Source organism: Ammospiza nelsoni, chromosome 2, assembly GCF_027579445.1.
Source record: "Ammospiza nelsoni isolate bAmmNel1 chromosome 2, bAmmNel1.pri, whole genome shotgun sequence".
Taxonomy (NCBI): Eukaryota; Metazoa; Chordata; class Aves; order Passeriformes; family Passerellidae; genus Ammospiza; species Ammospiza nelsoni.
The window spans coordinates 93,800,472-93,821,639 of NC_080634.1; the positions used below are offsets into that span (position 1 = coordinate 93,800,472).

The 21,168-nt window shown below is 42.5% G+C and overlaps 2 protein-coding genes across 12 annotated transcripts in view; both read right to left on the reverse strand.

Moving 5' to 3' along the window:
• Nucleotides 1-320: 320 nt before the first annotated feature.
• Nucleotides 321-9,415, reverse strand: F7 (coagulation factor VII). The gene is made up of 8 exons (XM_059465981.1): nt 9,302-9,415; nt 6,904-7,064; nt 6,306-6,330; nt 6,101-6,214; nt 5,027-5,167; nt 1,853-1,959; nt 1,219-1,339; nt 321-1,028 (listed from the first exon to the last, which is right to left on the reverse strand). The coding sequence occupies exons 1-8, from the start codon at nt 9,399-9,401 to the stop codon at nt 490-492; spliced, it is 1,308 nt and encodes a 435-aa protein (XP_059321964.1). The 5' UTR covers nt 9,402-9,415; the 3' UTR covers nt 321-489.
• A 6,418-nt stretch (nt 9,416-15,833) lies between these two features.
• Nucleotides 15,834-21,168, reverse strand: part of MCF2L (MCF.2 cell line derived transforming sequence like) — a 145,710-nt gene continuing 140,375 nt past the window's right edge. For all 11 annotated transcript variants that reach the window (XM_059492256.1, XM_059492264.1, XM_059492283.1 and 8 more), the window contains 4 exons: nt 19,135-19,262; nt 18,428-18,540; nt 18,196-18,299; nt 15,834-18,074 (listed from right to left, as the gene is read on the reverse strand). In XM_059492256.1, coding sequence (XP_059348239.1) covers nt 17,980-18,074; nt 18,196-18,299; nt 18,428-18,540; nt 19,135-19,262 — 440 coding nt within the window. In that variant the 3' untranslated portion in view covers nt 15,834-17,979. The remainder of the gene's footprint in view (nt 18,075-18,195; nt 18,300-18,427; nt 18,541-19,134; nt 19,263-21,168) is intronic.

Genomic DNA, 21,168 nt, shown 5'->3' on the forward strand with positions numbered 1-21,168 from the left:
TATGAAAGCCAGAAGCATAAATGTGTTCAAAGGAGATTGCACACAATTATGGACAGCACATTCATTCATGACTGTTCAGTCTAATGCAACTTCTGGCTCAGGAAGTCTGTACTTCACTGATTACCAGAGGTTGAGAGTGTGGCTGGAGGAAGGCTTATGGTCTGCATGATGTGTTGCTGATAGTCTCTCTCTCAGCATGTAGCTCTGATCTTTAGCAGAAATTGATGCAGAACAGGAGGGACATTGTGTCTGATTTGTTACGGTCATTCTCTGCCTGCTTGACAAGATACACCAGTTTACAAACAACACTGAGAGGGATGTTATTTTATGTGTTCAAGTAGGCCTTAGGCTTACTTAAAATCTTTAATAGTGTTGTGGGTATGGTCTGTATCAAATATCTAAGATAATGAAGGAATCCTTCAATGCAAAGATGGTACAGAGGGACTGGGGGGCAATAACACGACCTGAAAGTGCTGTGGCTCAACATCATCAGTCCATGTGCTTCCTCAACCAGTCAATGTATTTGGATACCCTAGTGTAAACCCCATACCTGCCTTCAACAGCACAGCCCTTTCCCCAGCTGACAATCCCAGTCAGAAACCAAGTGTTCTTGTACCGTGTAGCATGAGGACCACCGCTGTCTCCCTTGCAGGAGTCCTTCACCCCAGACAAGTCTCCTGCACAGAACATATTCTCTGTGATATTTAAATCAGTCTCCTTTTCACATTCTTGTGTCTTTACACGTGGCAGATCAACTCTCATCAGGACAGAAGAGGTGGCACCTCCATCTATTAGGCGTCCCCATCCGCTTACTGTGGAGAACTTGATGGTGGACAGTTCATACACAGCAAACCTTTTCTCAGGCAAGCATATTGGCACCACATGGTCAGTGAGATTCACGGGTGTTTCCAGTTTCAGGAGGGCAATATCATTATTGACCAGTCCATTCCTGTACTCTTCATGAATGATCATCCTGGCCACTCCACTTTCTTGCTCAGTTTTCTCATCAACATTTATTTTGTGTTCACCTGGAAAAGTTATTAATTGTAGGTCATGTCAGGTAGCTCCTTGAGTCCTTGGAAGCTTGAGGATGTGGGGTGTTTCTAGTCTGACATCTCTAAGGACAATTAGCTTGTACAGCCAAAGCCTTCTACTCTGATTTTATCAGGTTGGGACGCTGCCACCACCTTGATAAGATGAGGAGGGGAAGATACATACCCAGTCTGACTCGAAGCTGTTTAGGGTGAACGTGCTCCAAGCAGTGAGCTGCAGTGACCACCCACCCTGGGGAAAGCAGTGTACCACCACACTTTTCGTTCTGATCCTGTATTATAAGGGCCTGCCAACAAAAAGCAAATTTAAGTTCTTCCTCAAATGTGCTTGACATAGATCATAGATAGTAGAGATGGGTTTCATATTGCTTCTTTCTGTCCCTTCATGCAACTGTTCCATAATACCACGCTGACTCCATGGAGAACTTAGCAAGGGAAGTCTTCCCATGGACATTTTCTTCATCTTGTAGTATGGACCCTGCATATTATGGCCCAAAGTGTATCCCTGGAAGCTGCCACTAAAATTCTTGCTGGCAGTGAAGTTAAGGACTGAGGGGTCAGGAGATAGACACAGCTGTGCTACCATCTACTCCTATGAAACCAGGTACTCTGGAATAAAGCTAAGGTGACAAAGTGAAAAAGGTGGATCTGCTGGCTATGGATGAAGAAGGAATTTGGTTATCAAGATATGGCACTTTTTATGAATTTTTACATCATAGATTTAAAGCAACGAATTTAGTGTAGTGATTTCATAAGGAAATTTTAAAAATAAAAGCAATGAAAGATTTTTGAAAACTCACTTGCCATGGACATTCACCTGGAGGACAGACGAAACCACCTACTATTCTTCCACGTGCAGTTGAATTTTTTTTTGCCAACACTGGTATTTTTCCACATGGGTATTTCACTGAGGAAAAAGAAAACAAAAAACCAAAACCCAAAACAACGAAAGGCAACAAAGATTTTATTGTACTGAACTCACAGCAAAATGTGTAATGTCTTCAGTGAAGCTATGTCAGCTGAAAAACTGATTTCTAGTCTAGGAGCATGGATTCTCAAAAATAATGTAAAGCAGCTCAGCAGGGAAGTAGTTTTTTTTTTGTTTGGAAACAGCCAGAAATGCTCTTACAGTTAGAGTTGAGGCTCTTACAGCATCACTGACATGGAGTCACCTACCATAGGTCTTTGCAGACAATAAACCTGCTTAAGACACACATCAACACAATGAGGTAGGCTGCAGGCTGGAGTGCAGAAGTGATCTGACAAGCTCTGTAGTCTACAATTTTCTTTGTCCCTGCTGACTTTAAGTCACAGCATCCACAGCAGGGTGAGACAGAGGCTTAATCATGGGGTCTTGCCGTCCTTTGTTTGGGCAGAGCCAAAGATGTCCCTAGGGCAGACTCTGTTTTCTGGTGTGCCTCTCCCACACTACCTTGTTTGCTTGTGTCCAGAGCCTGCTGGATTCTTCCAGACTGCACATCTCTGTTCTGCCTGAGCCAGCATGTGAAGAATGGCAATAAAGACAATCAAATCCTGACTGAACTTGCAGTTCAGCTGTAGTGCAGAGGAAGTTTTGGTGGTTTTAGTACATCCTTCACCCAGCTGGGTTTTCCTGTAAAGGAGAAGGTCTAACCTCGGGGGTGCCTGTATGCCATGTGTCTGTGGTGAAACTGAACACACCATCCCTTCTGTCTGGCAGTCACATCACTCTGGGGTAGCTCTGTGAGGAGGAGTGCTCTGTTCCTGCCTCTTTGGGAGCCAGGGCCCTACAGTCTCTGCTGAGCTGCATGCTGCATCTCCATGGAGCTGTAAGTACTTCAGCTGACATGAAGGCAGCATCAAGGTTTTACAGGTCCATGCAAGGTATGGAGAAACAGGACTGCCTTTTTGGTGGCAGCTGGTGAAAGATTAAACAGGCACAGCCTCTAATGCTGTGTCTCTAATGCTGTGTGTAGGGCAACATAAATTTGGGCCATTGTGGGAGATAACAGAGGGACAGTGAGGGGACCGTCAGCCTGGCAGTTACACAGTTTTTTCTACTTGCAACACATGGTCAATTTTACAGCTATTTTGGTCCCCAAGAAGCAAGCAGCAACAAATACATCTTCCTTGCAGGGAAAGATGCACTGAAAAGCCTGTGAGGAATTTTGAATTGTTTGTTCTTAGCTTTTAACAAAAGCAGCTTTCCCATGACGTGGTATTGCAGAATCTGTTAATAAGGGATAAGCACATTAGCAGACATTTTTTCTAATGAAATTGGTGCTGCTGCTGAGAGCTAGGTTGTCATTACCAGCTCTCTGCATGAGTGTTCCATTGAGGTGTGTGCAGGGGAACACCACTCCTCAGAATTACTTTGCATGCTCCCTGTGGCTGTGTCCATTATGTTGTTATGTTCATATCCCCAGGGGTCTCCTTTTCCCTCTAATAAAGTAATTGAAGTAGGCATCTGCCAAAGAGTCGGGTGCCAGCTTATGTATTGGCAAAAAGATTAACTTTCACTACTCTAGTCCCAATTGAAATTTACCTTGCTAGATGAAAAAAATATCTAGCCATAGTGTCTAGAGGAATACCATAAGTGTATTATTCCTAGCAATTAGGAAAAGAAAAGGAATGAAAAGAAAATAAAAGAGAGAGAAAGAGAGAGAGAGAGGAAAGAAAGAAAGAAAGAAAGAAAGAAAGAAAGAAAGAAAGAAAGAAAGAAAGAAAGAAAGAAAGAAAGAAAGAAAGAAAGAAAGAAAGAAAGAAAGAAAGAAAGAAAGAAAGAAAGAAAGAAAGAAAGAAAGAAAGAAAGAAAGAAAGAAAGAAAGAAAGAAAGAAAGAAAGAAAGAAAGAAAGAAAGAAAGAAAGAAAGAAAGAAAGAAAGAAAGAAAGAAAGAAAGAAAGAAAGAAAGAAAGAAAGAAAGAAAGAAAGAAAGAAAGAAAGAAAAAGAAAGAAAGAAAGAAAGAAAGAAAGAAAAAGAAAGGAAGGAAGGAAGGAAGGAAGGAAGGAAGGAAGGAAGGAAGGAAGGAAGGAAGGAAGGAAGGAAGGAAGGAAGGAAGGAAGGAAGGAAGGAAGGAAGGAAGGAAGGAAGGAAGGAAGGAAGGAAGGAAGGAAGTGTCGGAAGGAAGGAAGGAAGTGTCGGAAGGAAGTGTCGGAAGGAAGTGTCGGAAGGAAGTGTCGGAAGGAAGTGTCGGAAGGAAGTGTCGGAAGGAAGGAAGGAAGTGTCGGAAGGAAGGAAGGAAGGAAGGAAGTGTCGGAAGGAAGGAAGGAAGGAAGGAAGGAAGGAAGGAAGGAAGGAAGGAAGGAAGGAAGGAAGGAAGGAAGGAAGGAAGGAAGGAAGGAAGGAAGGAAGGAAGGAAGGAAGGAAGGAAGGAAGGAAGGAAGGAAGGAAGGAAGGAAGGAAGGAAGGAAGGAAGGAAGGAAGGAAGGAAGGAAGGAAGGAAGGAAGGAAGGAAGGAAGGAAGGAAGGAAGGAAGGAAGGAAGGAAAGAAAGAAGAAAGAAAGAAGAAAGAAAGAAAGAAAGAAAGAAAGAAAGAAAGAAAGAAAGAAAGAAAGAAAGAAAGAAAGAAAGAAAGAAAGAAAGAGAAAGAGAAAGAAAGAAAGAGAAAGAAAAAGAGATTAACTGTTTTTCTTTGGTTTTAATAGGCCTCTTCCTGTCTTGACTCCTGTACTGAAATAAATATAGTGGTAAAATCTAGTCACAATTTCAGATTGGAGAGACAACAGTAAAACAAATCTGCCCCCAAAATATTTTCCTACTGTGGGTGTAGGATCTAAAAGGATCTCTGCTTGGTGGTCATGCTGACCAACCACTGCTTTTCTGGGGTAGCTAACTTACGCCAGAAGCCAAATGTAGGATTTGGGACTCTGCCCATGGAGGAGAGGTGAGGAGCTGGTATCTGAGCATTATGCATTGCATGTCCTGACATGTACACTTTGAAAACTTTTCTTCCAGAGCTGGCTTATGCTTAGCATCAGGTTGGTAGTGTCTTACCTTGAGGGATGCAGGACACGCCATCACTTGCTAAAGTGTAATCATCATCACAGAAGCACAGTCGTGTTTTGGACTGCTTGTCAGTACAGTACTGTTCACAGCCACCGTTGTCAAAAATGCACTTCAGTTTGTCAGCCACAGCTAGGGTCAGAGAAAGAACATTTAGGATTCAAGACTTGGGTTTTTGTGCTTAACATTGATAACTTGCAATTGGAATGCTATCAGGAAAGCAAGGCAGGAAAAAAGATTTTTGTGATTTATGCAGAGCAACATCATCAAAAGTGCTTTCCATCAAAAGCTAAGTAGGCCTGGATCTCCAAGAGTTAGGGGAGAATAGGCTTTGGTTAAGAAACACATGCCTAAAATTAAATCAATCACCATTTATACAGTACCTGAGCTGTCTCAAGAATGGAGATATTGTAATTGTGTGGTAACCATCGTAAAATATCACTGAAAAATTTTAATTCTGTGACATTTTGCCATTTAGCAGGAGGATGCTCTGGGATGACTGTTGAAACTGCCTGCCTAGACTCAATGAGTGCCTAGCCCTTGTCCAGACTCTGCGTGTTCTGAGGATGTAACACTCAATGTTCAGTGCCCCCTGAAATCAGTGGAAAGGTGTGTATTAACTTCATAAACCACTGGATCCTTCCCTTTGGGCTTTGTACTGTGCATATGCAGTGTAGTTCTCACTTACAAACTGCATGGAGCGTCTAGGTTAAAGTAAGTTCAGTATTTGAGTAGGAAATTCCTCCTTTTCTCTCAGATGATGTGCAAATGCAATTTTTGGTTTTTTTTCCACAAAGTCATTATAGGGCAATAAGTATCTTGCTGCCTTGCAGTGCCTGACTGCTATCTGGTTAGATCCATCCCTCAGCACCAAAAGCACAATGAACAGAAGCTGTCACAGCTAGAATGATGCAGAATCACAGAACCATAGAATATCTTGAGTTGGAAGGGATCTTCAAGTCCAAATTCTGAATTACAGTGACTGTAAACTTATTGGTTATCTCAATGCCTTGCATTTGAATTAATAACAGCATTTTTATTTTGGTAAATTATGCCACAGCTGACCTTTTTCACAGCTTTTGCCCTCGTATTCGACGGGACAGCGGCAAACATAATCCTGGAACTGGTCATCACAGATCCCACCATTCTGACAGGGGTTGGAGTCACACTGGTTAGGGTCTGTAAAACACTCAGTGTCAGTCCAGCTCACTCAAAGAGCTGCAGCAGTGGGAGTGGTCCACAGCTGTAAGAACATCCTGAATGATCATACCGGAATAGATGTGCCAGAACTCTTCCTGGAAGAAAAACATGTGAGATTTAATTAAAGAAGAATCAAGTCAAGTCTTACAGCCCTTGTTGCACAGCATGGGTTACAGACAGTCAGAGTGATGCCACTTCTGACTTTATAGTTTGTGACAGTTAATATCCATAAAATATTCTATTTTTTAGATTGTACATTATTTTCACATACTAATAGAGAAGGGCTTTGTTTAATGCACATAAATAGGTCATACATAAATAAGCTCTGTATAGCGGAGGTGGGATTGACTGAAAAAAATGTTGCACAATACAATAATTTCAAGTACTGTCAGGGCAGGCATAACTGGGGGTTTGGGGAGATGTCTTAGAGAGCGTCCGCTTTCCCACCATCCTCTAAATGGTTACTGCTTGGGATTGCCCATGCAGTGTGCCCTCCTGCAATTCACTGCTGCTGTAGTGAATTTATCCCTGTAAATAGAAAAGAAAAATGCAAACAGCAGGACACAAAGTGCTTTTTTAACTCTGGTGGTTTAAAGTGTCAAAGCACAACCTTAGAGTAGGGAGAGTTCTTATGACAATGAGTGCTCACCCAGCTTTCTGTTACTTACTGTCCTTTCAACATCACCGTAAATCTCTCTTGCTTCCTCATAGGAGCACCTTTCTTCTATGCATTCTCGCTCTAGTGACCCCCGTTTTATCTCTTCAAAGAAGCTGTTGGCTCGTCTTTGTCTTTGCAAAACATTGCTTGCCTCTTCCTGCTTTAGAAAGACTGAAAAACAGCAGCACGTTCTGTTTGTCATAGAGCTGTGCTTGTCAGACAGAGAGGGTGGGGGGACAACTTCCCCTGAAAGCTTTTCTGCTTCCCAAGCTTCTTCTGAGACACTTTAGAAAATAAATGGGCAGATGTGAAAGAGTCTCTTTTCTCTGGCCTGCCTCAAGGTAAAGCGACAACACAGGAGTTTTAGAGATCCTGGAGCTTAGGAGAAGATGGCCTGTTACAGCAGTGGGGTGTGTGGGGGTGTGTCTGTCTGTGTGTCTGTGTGTGTGTCTGTGTGTTGTATGCATGTCAGTGACTCCTGAGGTACTGTTGCATGTCATATGCATCTTAGCACATGCAGCAGTTTCATACAGCTGTAGCATCTGGAGAGCCTGTGTCACTTTATCAAGCCCTGGTGTGCATGGCACTGGAAAGTTCGTGTCACTTTATCTAACACTGGTGTACATGGTAAAAGCTGCAATTCTGTACTTGATACAGTCAGTCACAGTGACAGGTGGACCACAGTCATGCCTTCACCCACACTCACATGTTATTTCATGCCCTTCCACTTGATGGACCTGAAAAAGGGATTTACCCCACTGCTAGTAGACCACAATTTATGAACCGCTGCTTTAATGTATTATCTTTAATTTTCTTCTATGGAAAAGGTTATGTTAAGGTACATAGGAAGGCTGGACAATGCTGACTGCATTTCCTAGTGGAGCCTGTGAATGGCTCCTAGCTCCTGCCATCACCACAGACTACAGCCAGGAAGGGGATTTCTTGTGTGTCTCTACCATGCTTTGGAAAGATATTGGGTACATAGGTTTGGTAGCAGGCATCAACAGAGCTCATTTCCTAGAACTGCAACTGGCAGAAGTGTGCACTGGAAACACCAATGTCATGGTCACCGTGCTGACCTGCTCCTCAGCCTCAGGGTATTAGCACATCACACAACTGTGCTCCCCCAGTATAATTCAGGATAAGGAACAAGAAGTCCAAGTGCTGGTGTGTAATTTTGCTCCACATACTACACAGAAAAAGTCTTGACATTTTAAATTATTTTTTTATCATTTACATCTGTAGGGGAGCTTCTGGAGCTTCATGGCAGTTTACATTTCAGCGGTTTAACTGTTTCACCTCTGCTTGTGGGTAGATTTGGGGACTGAGGCTGATGCATATCTCCTGCCTTTCCCCAGGACATTCTCTCAAAAAGAGTGGGAATTATCTTCTACCTGCTGAAAGGGCCCTGAGGGATGCTGAAAGACAGACTCATGTGTGTCATACCAATATACACTCAGTCATAAATGCTGAGAGGGTTTATTCCAGTCTGAAGTGATGTGAGGTGTGTCCATAAACATTTGTTTCTAATTCAGGATATTTGCTGAATTACATGCAGAATAATGGTAATTTCCCCCTGTATTTCAAAGTTACTTAGAAGAATGAAGTATTGTGCACTGAATTTATCCCTGGGTGCATTTGGTCATTATAGGAATGTCAGCTGGGTCTTTCTGCCTTGATTTCAGTCAGGATGTATGCATTTGATATGGCTTTCTTTAAAGGCTTGTAGTTAACCTCATGCTGCAGATATGTGGCACATGTATCAGTGCATGAGCACAGACTCTGACAGAGGAGCATGCCTGACCACATGGCTTGGGACATCCATTTGGCATTATCTACTTTTTTGTATTGGATAATTTCTGACTCTGCTACCTATTTTTCCACCTTTCTCACTGCAACAAACAAGACCTAGTTAGAGGCTAAAGGGGGATCTGAGAGCACTGCATCTGCTTTATTAATATGGGAGCTGGTTTTTGGACATACAACTGAAGAGCTACCTCTTCTCTGCCTTCTACTGAAACAGAGTGGATCCTACCCGCCGTAATTACTCATCAGCTGAGTGACAGGTTCTTGATGCTTTGATTTGAAAAATGTCCCAGTTCTGCATGAAATAACCATAAATCCCAGTTCCTTTCTTCATGTAGACAGCTGGTGGTTTGCCTGCTGTCTGTGCACCAAGATAAATTAATTTAGCAGTCTAGAGGTGCTTTTCCTTAGTTGGCAGAACAAGTGCATGGAGCCATTGCTGAGAGTAAATTAGAGCTTTAGAATAACGCACAGGCACAGCAGGAGACACGACAAACACACAGCAGTGCTCAAAACTTGCAGTGGAAATCACCTCAGTAACAGGAAAGAGGAAAGAGGTCCATTGCCAGTAAACATCATTACAGCTATATCCTACAACATACCTGCATCCAGAGAAAGAGGGATCAGTAGCGGAAAGCAGAGAAACAAAGCCACATACTGCCTGGAAATCATGATGAACCCTGTGAGCCAGTGTATTGACATTGCAGCAAGGACTGTTTGGCCAAAGGGCTCAGCTTCAAATGTTTGGAGCCAGAGGAGGGGCCAGCAAGTCATGGAAAGCAAAAGATCCATGACAGCCTGGTGAGCTGAGCAGAAGGGCACACACAAATCCTGCAATGTGCCCTTTTCACAGAAACAAGGGAGCTTGGTTTTGAAATGTGCTCTCCTGACCCATGCAAAAGCTATGGTGGTTACACAGGCTGCTACCCCAGGCCTGCATTTTCCTTTTAACCCACCTTTTCCATGAGAAACGTGAATGCTGAGACCCTGAATCCACAGGACAGGCATTAACTTGGCCACATAGCACCACATGCAGAGAGTGGTGATGTGATATTACCTTGCATCAGCAGTCAAGATATTGCCTTTCAGTGCTTTGGAGTATGATTGTGCCACTGGCATCTATTCCCATTTTTCTATCACCAGTTGAAACTCTGCACTTTTTCCTGAAATTGCTGGGAGACGCTAATTAACCAGCAAGAGACGCCCTACACTGGTTCTCCCCATCTTTCCTGCCAGAGCCATGTGGCCTGCACAGGTTGTAGCAGCTGGAAGTGGCACTGAGCTGATCCACGTTGAACTTCTCTAGGAGCTACCAGGGCCTGAGGGGCCACTCTGCAGACAGTGCTTTATGTGGAACATAAACAGTCCCCGATTTAATGGAAATCAATTCATGGCATCAGACTGGAAAGCTGACAACATTCTTGGGCAAATATTTACTTAAGATAGCAGCAAGGTAAAGAGCATGTTTGTCTATGAGAAGTGGAGCATTAGCTGAAGGCTGGACTGTTTTCCAGGCTGTTCTCCCCTTCCTGCCTGGAAAGGAAGGAGGGTCAGCACTGCATCTGAATGCTACAGAAAAGGAAATCAGCAGCTGGATTTTTACTTTGTGCCAATGCTCAGCATAGCTCCTTGCAGAAGTTGTGATTCCTTAGGAAAATCAGGCTCCTGGCTGTTGTTTCCATGCAGTCCTGTTGTTTAGGGGCAGTACACACAGCTGGATATTCTGCTTTGAAATCACTTTCCCAAGAGGCAGTATCCAGGCACTTCTCTGGATCACAGCCTGGCTAATTCCCAGCAGCCCAGTTCCTGGGCATGTCCTGACCCAGGCAGAGGAAGGAAGCCAGTTACTGGAATGCAAAAGAAACTACAGCAGCCCTTTGCTGCATTTTTGGACCCTTCTCCATACCTCTCAGTCTGCCAACACAGCCCTGACTCCTTGTTCGCTTGCCTGTGGCAGGGAGTTGAAAATAGCAAATCCATTTTCAGATTAGCAAGATCAAAATTAAGCTTGAAAATTTCTTTTCATCTCATCTTTTTGGGAATGATCTAGCCCCACCTATCTGTGTGAGTCATGCATATCAGAGAATGAGGTTCTGCCTTCTCTGCCTGAGGCCAGGCTGAGTCTGCACCTATGCCCCCCACTGCCTTTATTTCCTTACACAGGGTGGGCATCTCCCTGCCAGGGATGGGGGGTGGCTGCCACTCTGCAGTGGCATCACAGCACCTCTGCAACCTCCATCGTCTTCACAATGTGCAGATTCTGTACATCCTTACGAGATTAAGGCAAGATTTTATCTTTGCCTTCCTTCCTCTGCTGACATCCCTTAAACCTGAAAGCTTTTGCTTTTAGTTCTTGGGAATACAGCCAAACAGTTATTTTTAGAGCCCTGGAAGAAGCCCAAGTGCTGGGAACAAGGGTCAGTTCATATGGGGACCATCCCTCTTCCAAGAAAATGAATGCAATTAGACATCCATCAGGATGAACCTGAGAAGGGTCACTGAGGATTCAGCACTTCAGGACTACCTTCCAACTCTTTGTTTAAGAGCTTTGTACTGACAGATCTCATCACACAGAGATCCTACTAACTTCAGCTGGGTCTGTTCATTGCTTAAAGACCTGTGCTCTTTAAGGGGAGTTCTCCCTTCCTTGCAGTCTTAGGCCCCAAATGTCCTGTTTTCAGCTAGCATAGAGGTGATTTTCTTCTCAGTAGCTTGTACAGTGCTGTGGTTGGGATTCAGTGTGAGGATAAGGATAACAGACTGATATTTCAGCTGTTGCTGAGCAGTGCTTCTCCTGTCAGGATCTTTTCAGTGTCTCATCCTCTGCCAGTGCTGAGCTGCAGAAAAAGCAATGAGAGAGCACGGCCAGGACAGGTGACCCAAACTGACCAAAGGGATAGTCCATACAGTAGAATGCCATGCTTATATAAATGCTTATGTACTTACATGTAATGGATAAACTGGGGGGAGTCAGCTGGGAGGGGGTGATCACTGCTTGGAACTGGGATGGGCATTGGCCAGTGAGTGGTGAGCAGTTGTATTGTACATCACTTGTTTCTCTTGGGTTTTTTTTTCTTCTCTTTCTGTATCTCTGCTTTTTATACTACTAATTTTATTGCATTAGTATTATTAATACTTATTTTGCTTCAATTATTACACTGTTCTTATTTCAACCCATTTTTCCCGATTCTCCTCATCTCATGGGGAGGTTGGCATTAAGCAGCTGCCTGGTACTTGTTGTCTGGGATTAAACCATGAAGTCTCCTTGGTGCTCAGCATAGGGCCTGGAAGGTTGAGATGATGACTGATCTGACCAGAGAGTACTAAAACAAGTTTGTTGAAGGCCTTCATTGCATTGGTTTAATAGTCACAGGTCACAGTGATTTATTTGCCACCACAGTGGTTGTGCTTGTTCTCAGGGCTGTGTTAAGCAATACCTTACTTGCAGCATTTGTTGCTGTTTTGGTGTCTGTCGCCTTCAGGGCCTGGGTTCTCTTGCACTTCCTCGTATCGGCTTTTGATCTGATAAGAACCGCTGGGTGCGAAACCAGCCCGGTGTGTTCTCGGCATCGCCGTCCCGTCCTATTTCGGGAGCCATCTGCTGGGAACTGTTAATACTTGCACCAGCCCCAATCCCCATGACGGGCGCTGCTGCTCGGGGGAGGAAACGGATTCAGATTCCAGCAACAGGCTCTGAAGCTACTCAGATTCTGCTAAGGAGCACTGGGGCTACTCACACTCCAGTTGGTTTCACTTGGAGGGGTGTCAGCACACCTGGAACTGACAGCCCCGGGGTGGCAGCACAGCCCCACCACCTGCCATGGATGGATCCAGAGGCAGCAGAACAGGGAGAAGCTCTGGAACACCTGCAGTGCAGTGATGATATCATTGTGTGGGGCAATACAGCAGAAGTCTTTGAGAAAGGGAAGAAAATAGTCTAACTTGTTCTGAACAACAGTTTTGCCATAAAACAAAGTAAAGGTCAAGGGACCTGCACAGGAGATGCAGCTTTAGGGAGTACAGCAGTGAGAAGGGTGTTGCCACATCCCAATGGATGTGATCATAAAACAACAGCAATGTCTCCACCAACTAACAAGAAAGAAATAGAAGCTTTCTTATGTGCTACAGATTTCTGAAGAATGCACATTCCAAAGTGCAGTCTGATTGTCATCTCTCTCAAGTGTCCAGGTATAATGATTTCAACTGGGGCCCTGAGCAACAAGCCTCTGGACAAGTCAAGAAAGAGATATTCATGCTGTAGCCCTTAAGCCAGTCTGAATAGGGCAAAATGTAAACAATGTGCTGTACACCACAGACAGGGGAGACAGTCCTACCTGGAGCCTCAGGCAGAAAGTACCAGGGGAGACTCAAGACTGATCCTTATGGAGTCACACTGACTCCAGAGGATGGAAAGCCCACTATGCTGTAACTGATGAAGAGCTATTGGCAGTTTATGAAGGTGCTGAAGCAGCTTTGGAAGTGATTGGTACAGAAGCACAGCTCCTGCTGGAACCCTTACTCGTGCTGCATTGGATGTTCAAAGGAAGGGTCCCCTCTTCACATCATGCAATGGTGGTGGTGAATCATGCATCTGATGGTGGCACAGTGATGATGGAATCAAAACTGGTTTCAACATGCAGCAATCCAACAGCATGTGCCATCTTTCCTGCCCTGAAACATTATTATGAAAGGTGAGGACTGGGGTCATGGATTGAATGAATTCAGTGGACTTTCATAAGTGTGACCTATAGACTTAGAGAATGGTATCTGTGTGAATATCCAGCAAAAGATGGAAAAGGTGATGGGGTATTTGGAAGTGTGGGACCTGGCATGACACAAGTGGTATGGAATAAAGGTTGGATATGGTTCTGGTTTCAGCTGGGACAGAGATAATTTTCTTCTTCAGTGCCATGCTGGGATTTTGGATTCAGTGTGATAATAATGATAACACATTGATGTTTTGGCTGTTGCTCAGTAGGGCTTACCCTAAGAGAGGGACTTTGAGTTTCATGCTGTGCCAGTGAGGAGCTGCAGCAGAAGCCATGAGGGAGTATGGCCAGGAGCAATGACCCAAACTGGCCAAAGGATATTCCTTTCTCAGAAGTCATGTCCAGTATATAAATTGGAAGGGGATGATTGCTGCTCAGGTCTGGGCACTGGTCATCAGGTGCTGAGCAATTGCATAGTCATTGCTTGTTCTTTTTTGTAATGGTTTGTTTTTGTTTTCTTTTCTTTTTCTTTCCTACTAGTAGTAGTATCATCAGTTTATTATCATTATTATTATTATATTTTACTTTGTTCCAATTATTAAAGTGTCCTTATCACAACCCACAGGTTTTACTTTTCTATTCCTGATTCTCCTCCTCAGTGCACTGGGTGGGAGGGAGTGAGCAGCTGCACGGTCATGTCCTGTTTGGGGTTGAACCATGTCACCAGCCAGAGGAGCAAACAGTTTGTTTTTCTTCCCCAGAAGATCCCTGTGTGTTACTTTGTTTTCCTTCTTGTGCAGTCATGCTCTAGTTAATGAGATTTCCCCTGTATTTCTGCTCTAAAAATCTCCTTGCCAGTGCTGCCTTCAGCTTTGACTTATGTTCTCTGAGCAATTCCAACAAAAATGAACTGCTGTTCAATTAAAAATTAATATATATTAATGCAAACATGTACCTCTGCTGCTCATGGGTACTACTAGAATCAGTTTGGGAGCAGCTCTGTTTAATGCCACATATCTCAGTTGGTAATGAGAGATATTAATTTTGCTAAAAGCCTTTTCTTGCCTGAGGCCATCACAGCCACAACAGCACCACTAGCAAATCCACAGTTCTTTAAATGTAGCTGGGGACCTTGCTGTCGTGCCAGTGGATGGGGAATAAATAAAAATTCACCTCCTTTCAAATTAATGCCCAGAGAAGGCACTTCAGTAGTTAAATGTCTTATTTTGGTAATACAATCTCTAAACACAAGTTTACACAAAGTCTTCAGAATTTCTCTTCTATTCCTTCATCCTTAATTAAGGGATTTGATTACCTTTACCTGAATACCCCTGAATTTGGGTTGCTTCATCATACAAGGCAGATCTGGTTCTTGCCACACACATCTAGGGAGGCTGCTAATTCTGGGGACTTGTGTGGAAATAGAGGAGTTCATAGTAACATCTAACATATCACTGAGAAGGGGAATGGGAGTTCCTGTCATTTTGAGTTAGGTGATGTAAATGAGTTATGGTACAACTTCCTCGGTTTTGCTCAATGGTAACATCTGTGCAGGATGGAGAAAATGTTTTGTATTCCAGCTAGCAAACTGCTTTTGTATCTGTGAAACAGTCTGTGCCCCAACTTTGGGACAGTGATCTAAGAAACCAATCATTATTAGGTTTTTATATGGAATACCCTTTCGCTGTACTCTTTGCTAAGGTACATTTGGGCTGGAATTGTTTCATTCTTTTCTCAAAAGGGCTGGACCTCCTCTTGCTCAGAAAAGTAGGACTACCTATTACAGAGGGAGCTGTTATGATGACAAGATCAAGACTAAACAAAAAGCAATCCAGTCTCAGTAAAACACCATGACTGGATCCTGTAATGCACATGGCCAACAGCTCAGCCCAAATCACTCCAGTCAGTATGAAATCCACCTGGCCTGGCATGGTGGTGCCTAAAGTCATCAATCACTGCATGTACAAGCACGTTCCTCTTCAGATGCAGCAAGGTGAACGTGGTGTCTTGTTTCTCACCCAGCCATGGCCAGATGCAGACCTCCAATTTGCTCTGCTAGTACCAGAGGATCCATGGATACATGGCTTTCCTTGGGAAAACCCAACAGTGATGTGCTTTCTTTCAGAAAAGGGTGTGTGGGGAAAAGGAAATCAATCCAATTACCTGGCACTGACTTTGATTTTTTATCCTCAGCCTGCAGACACGCTTTAATTCCCTAGTGCCAGGCACGTGATTCTAAGTGAGACATGACCACAAAGGTGAAATGGTGTTTTCCTGAGATCGTGCCAGAATAAGCAGGCTGAGGATTTCAATACACAGACCTGGTTTTCTGTTCCAAATCCTAGAACCTCTCTCTGTTTTAATATGATACCCATAAAAAACTTTCAAGACTGTGAGACAAAATGAACCCCAGAGCATGTCTATATAAAGGCATTCAGCAAGAAGCGCTGAAATTTATTCAAATTAATTACAGTAGAGACCTCTGACTTTGAACTCCTAATTCACAACAGCAGTAAAAAAGGAAATGGTGAAATGGGTTGTATTAAAGTGCAATGATGTGGAAAAACCATTGAAATAACACAAATGAGGCTGCAGTGAGAAATGAAACAATAGTCTCATCCAAGCAATGACAGCAATATATAAGTAAATTATGTTACAGATAATTTACAAAATAACTTACATAGATGAAGATAAGCTGAATCTCATGTTGCTATTCCATTGTTAAATATCAGACTAAATATTCCTGGTCAGCACAGTATTATATGGAATAATAAAAAAAAGATCAGAGGATTTTCGTATTGAAAAAGATGCCTGAAGTAAAACCCTGATCAGCATTTATATTGCAGTACTGCAAGAAAACTAAGTATTTATGAATTGTAAAGTGACACATTCAGCAGCATGAAGACTATAAATACATCTTTTACATTGATACATCATATCTACACACATATACATATCTACACAGGCAGATATATACACACAAGCACATACATGCACATACATCTGTGCATACATTTGTGTGTGTATATACATGCTTCAGTTTGTGCTGACCGTGGCCAGCTGCATTTTGATTGCCTCTGGGGTAGGGTTGCTTCTGCATCATTCCTAGGAGTGTTTGTCATTTAATCTGAAGCCTCTAAAACATAAAATTCTGGCATGAAGAGAGAATTCAGGGCTCAGCCATCAGTGAGTCTGATGGTTAAATGCAGTTCCCACTGACATAATCTGCTGTGCTTAGTGTTTCTGAAAAGTTATGCTCTTCATGTCCCCATTATTTTTAAATAATTTGGTGCATGAATCAGTTAAAAACCTGTTTTCATATATGCAAAACTATTTGAGAGATGGACAGGAATGAATACAGTATTCCATATCTGCACTTAGTTTTGTACTGTTTGTAAGGATGGTGTGCAAAGAATGTCAGACAAAGTGAAAATTTATATTAGCTTGCATCATACCCTGAAAAATGGCAAATTTAGTATCACTCTTCCTTTAAAAAATTTTAAAATACTCGTCTGTAACATAAATCTGACTCTTATTTTTTTCCCTCCTGTGCTACAGTTTTATAGAAAAATTATATAATTGGGGGGTTTTTATCTTTCAATATATCTGGAACAAACACCGTGGACTAAAAATATTTTGGATTTCCAGCCCTCATAGGTTTGTTTGCAGGAAGGCTCTTGACCCATAGTGCAGTTACTATAGTTTCCTCTGCCTGTAACTGCATGTTGGGAGACCAGAAAGTAACCATGCAATTACTATTTATTAAAAAATAATTTAGTGAATAAGAACATTTGTGTTTCATTGTGCACCTACATAAGGAAAAGCATACTACTAAATTGCCAAGGCTATGTAAACAGTGATCTTGGTAAAGAATTTGGTTGTGAGGCCAAACAAAAAAAGGGCTATTCTATTGCACATGTCACTAAAATGTTGGAAGGAAAAAAGTAATAGGGTCTCTTGATGTTGTTGTGGCCAGTGAATTGGTCATGTCTGCATCCCAGCCTCTAGGGAGCAGAAGAATATCCTGAAAATCCAAGAGGAAAGGGTGGACCAAACCTCCTTCCTGGTTGCCATGGGAGTCCCATTCACTGCATTGACCGAGGTATGTCCTTGGAGAAAGGGTTTCTTGGGGAGAAGAAATTGTAAACTTGGATTTATTTTCCTCATACCTATCCTGTGCAGTGATTGCTATGTTATTTGTTTACAATGAGCATTTATCATTGAACACATTTTGTTTGCTCACATTCAGATTCTGGCTGTTACATAAAGATACAGTTCTGCAGAAACCTGATCGTGTGTCAAGGAGAAAATGCTCTTGATGCTAACAGATCTTCAGAGCAGAAACCTCTACAAAATCCTATTTCAAATCATTTAACTTTTATTTACAACTTCACATTCCATGCACTTTTCATTGGGATCCTCTGGGAGAACCTGTAAAATTCACCACTAAAAATACTCAGAGCTGGCAACACAGTTCTGGTGGTTCTCCAATGAAGTCCAATGTCCAGAACTCTGCAGTAAATTACACTCTCCAGATTTACCTTCCAGGGAGGTGGGATGAACATGTCATATTAGCCCTTAATGTCAGAGAAGCTGGTGCTACTGACATTGCAGCTATCACTGCAACTTGATGATGTGCTCAAATTGCTGGAGGCAGTGCCTGATTCTGGGAAAAGAAAGGGAGAGAAAAAAACACACAAAAAATATTGGTGGTTGTTTTTCATTACTTTCTTTGATAATAGGAATCTTCAAAGAGACAATCATCTCAGTTAAAATACATAGCCTACCAGAGCTGCTTAAAGATTGAGCTGATTTTGAGTTGCCTATGAGCATCAGCAGATTGCTTGCTGGAATCCAACCTTCTCTACCACTGCTCAGGTTCTTTACAAACCTAAAAAAAAATATAAAAAAATTAGAAGTCAGACTTGTTCATTTGATGCCTTTGGAAGTTTTGCCCTAAACATCTGCCTTCTAAACACGGTTCTGCGTATAAAAATTTCCAGACACAGATCTGCATACCAAAGTCCATCCTCCCCTTCACGAATCAGTTGAACTAGATCTCCACTTTTCACTGTAAATTCTTCAGAAACTCCTTTGTCATAATCAGTCACAACTGTATATTTACCAGGAGTCTAAAAGCACACAAGAGGAAAGAAAACAAATTATTTTTGTTGAGTACTTTAAGGTATGTTGCAGCTTTTGTTATGTAATTACAATACTTTTCCTTTCTTCCCCATGTACCTACATGCTGAAGATGGTGAAAATATACATACTGGGGCATTAAAATTCTGCTGATTGGTTACATTAATTTTCATATCCTGAAAAACATTCAGTGAAATGTTCCCACTACAACAATTAATTCATATGGCTACAGAAAATAAAACCAAAAGAAGCAGAAAACCTGGCAAATCCACACCATGGCATCTGTGTGGAAGTCTATTGGCGTGGTCACTGAACCTGTCATCACTTGATTGCTTCATCATGGCACAGGCAGCCACAACTCGCTGGGCTGCAGGTGTGCAAAGGCACAGAGGGACCTCCCCGAGGTACAAACACCAGGCTGGTTTAAGAGAAGGAGTTCTCTCCATGCCCTGGGAATATTCCCCAGCTGAGCATTTCAAGGCTGACACTTTCCCTCCTGCAGCTTCAAAGGCAGTCCTGTATCCCCCCCACCACACTGTGCTGGCAGCACTTGCCCAGCTCCATAGGAAAGCATTCCTGGTTACCAGCTTGATCTCGCCTGCTCCTCCCGCTCCTTCTTCCTCCGCATCCGATGAATTCAGCGCCTCTTCGGCACTAGACCAGCCGTCATTTTCTTCGGATGCATCAAGAGAATGGGATGGCTTGGCCCAGCCTTGGGGAAGGAACAGCCAACAGTTAACTAAGCCACTGACTGGGAGAAATGTTCTCCCCACTGAAAAGCTCAACATGAGCAGGAGAAAAACTGACACAGGGAGGTTATTACAGTCACTGGGTGAAATTCACTGCTGGCGAAAGCTGGCCTGCTTCCATCCAAGTAAGCAGAGTTGTGGAAATGCATTGGCAGTGAATTTAGCCCTTTGGATTTATGTAAAGGGAAATTAATGGAGAAAATGCAAATTACCAACTGAAAAGCAAATATATAAAAATATTGGTATAATAAATATATGTTATACAAAGGTAAACGAGGGATAGATAATATTTTTTTCTTTGGAGGAAGCAGAAGACAGGAACATACACTTTTTGGGAAAAGGTTGAACAAACAGGGTTGTCACCCAAAGCAACCTAACCAGCTTGCTGGAATAAGGGATAGATAAGCATTGTCTCCTTCACACTGTCAAAAAATTCCACACAAGCTGCAAGCACTCTGTACCTCAACTGACAAGGCAGCCCAATATTTAAGAGTGTTCAGGGTGACACAAAAAAGTGCTCTGAACTATCTTGGTGTTACACCAAGATACAAACACCACAATAATATTCTCATGCCTGTTATTTACTGTTTTTTCTCTCTGAGGGTGAAACATTTAATTTATTCATAAAGCTGAATCATGTCCAGAGTGAACAAAATCCTCTTCCAAATTAGGTACATTAGGTTTTATTAGTGGGATGTTTTACACCAAGTTCAGCAGCTGCTAATAAATGTGTTGAGCTTATAACGAAAAAAGTAATAATAAAAGAGACAAGTATTTGTAAGCAAGATTTTGTTTCAAGCCAAATAGTAACAACAGTGAAATTCAATGAAAAGAATGAAAGGAAGAACAAACCTTCCATTTTATGTAACTATTAGTTGAATTAAGAAAGCACCAGCATTTTTGCTTTGCACTGCTCTTGAGACATTAGACACACAGCTGGTCATGCCAGTGCATTAGGAAAAACCTGAGCAGCATCAGAATAAAGCCAAAGAAATCATAGAAAGGAATCACACCCAGAGCACAACAAACAGAGTGGGACTTTTACCTTTCCTATGCTGCTGAGTGACCTGCACAAGATTGGAAGTACTGACCCATTTGGCCCTGTTGAGGGTTAAGAATGAACTTCTTTCTGTGAAGAAACTGAGTAATAAATTTCTGCTGTATTCCATGAAAATTTCCTTGGAATCTTACATCTTGTAGTTGGCTTGTTGGACACAGCTGAAACCATTTCTGTTATTTCTAAGTTAGGAGCAATGCAACAAAAGAAAACTTGTTTTCTCCTAATTGTTCCAAGCTCTCATTAGAAACAGTACCAATGGGTTGCACAAAAGAAAAAGAAAGTAAAATCACTCTAAGTGCCTGTAACCCCATACTCACTGGGTGACAGCTGGGTGTACAGCTCTTGTTCCTCAGCCTTTTTCTTTTCTTATATTGTGCTGATGTGCTCAGAGCAGACTGGCCTGATCCTGCCATACCCAGGATACTCCTCCTGATACAAGCTGGCACTCTACAATTAACTAGTCTCTATAAAAGCCCATCTCCTGCTGGGAAGGGAGGTGGTCACTATGGTAGAATTCACATTAGCAAACTATGGGACCAAAATGATGCATGTACATTTCATCTGTGTGTGTGTGTTCTCCAGGTTGGGACTACATCAGAGCTCCCTATAAAGGCAGGGAAGGTAGGAAAAGGGTAGACACTCCTGAGAAATGACAAAGTTATTCAGAAATTATTTTAGATATAATGATGCCAGGGAAAACAAGAATTCATTAAGTGCTTCTCTTCAGAAATAATCTAACAGGTTTCTTCAAAGAGCTATGATCAGCCTACAACATGTAATTCTGACACTAGCTCATATTCCTTGAGCTC

Coding starts and splice junctions, on each gene's coding strand:
- F7 (XM_059465981.1), bottom strand. CDS start 9,401: ATGTCAATACACTGGCTCACAGGGTTCATCATGATTTCCAGGCAGTAT. Junction 6,215..6,305: donor GTTCTGGCACATCTATTCCG/GTATGATCATTC, acceptor AGTGTTTTACAG/ACCCTAACCAGTGTGACTCC. Junction 1,960..5,026: donor CGTGTCCTGCATCCCTCAAG/GTAAGACACTAC, acceptor CTTTTTCCTCAG/TGAAATACCCATGTGGAAAA.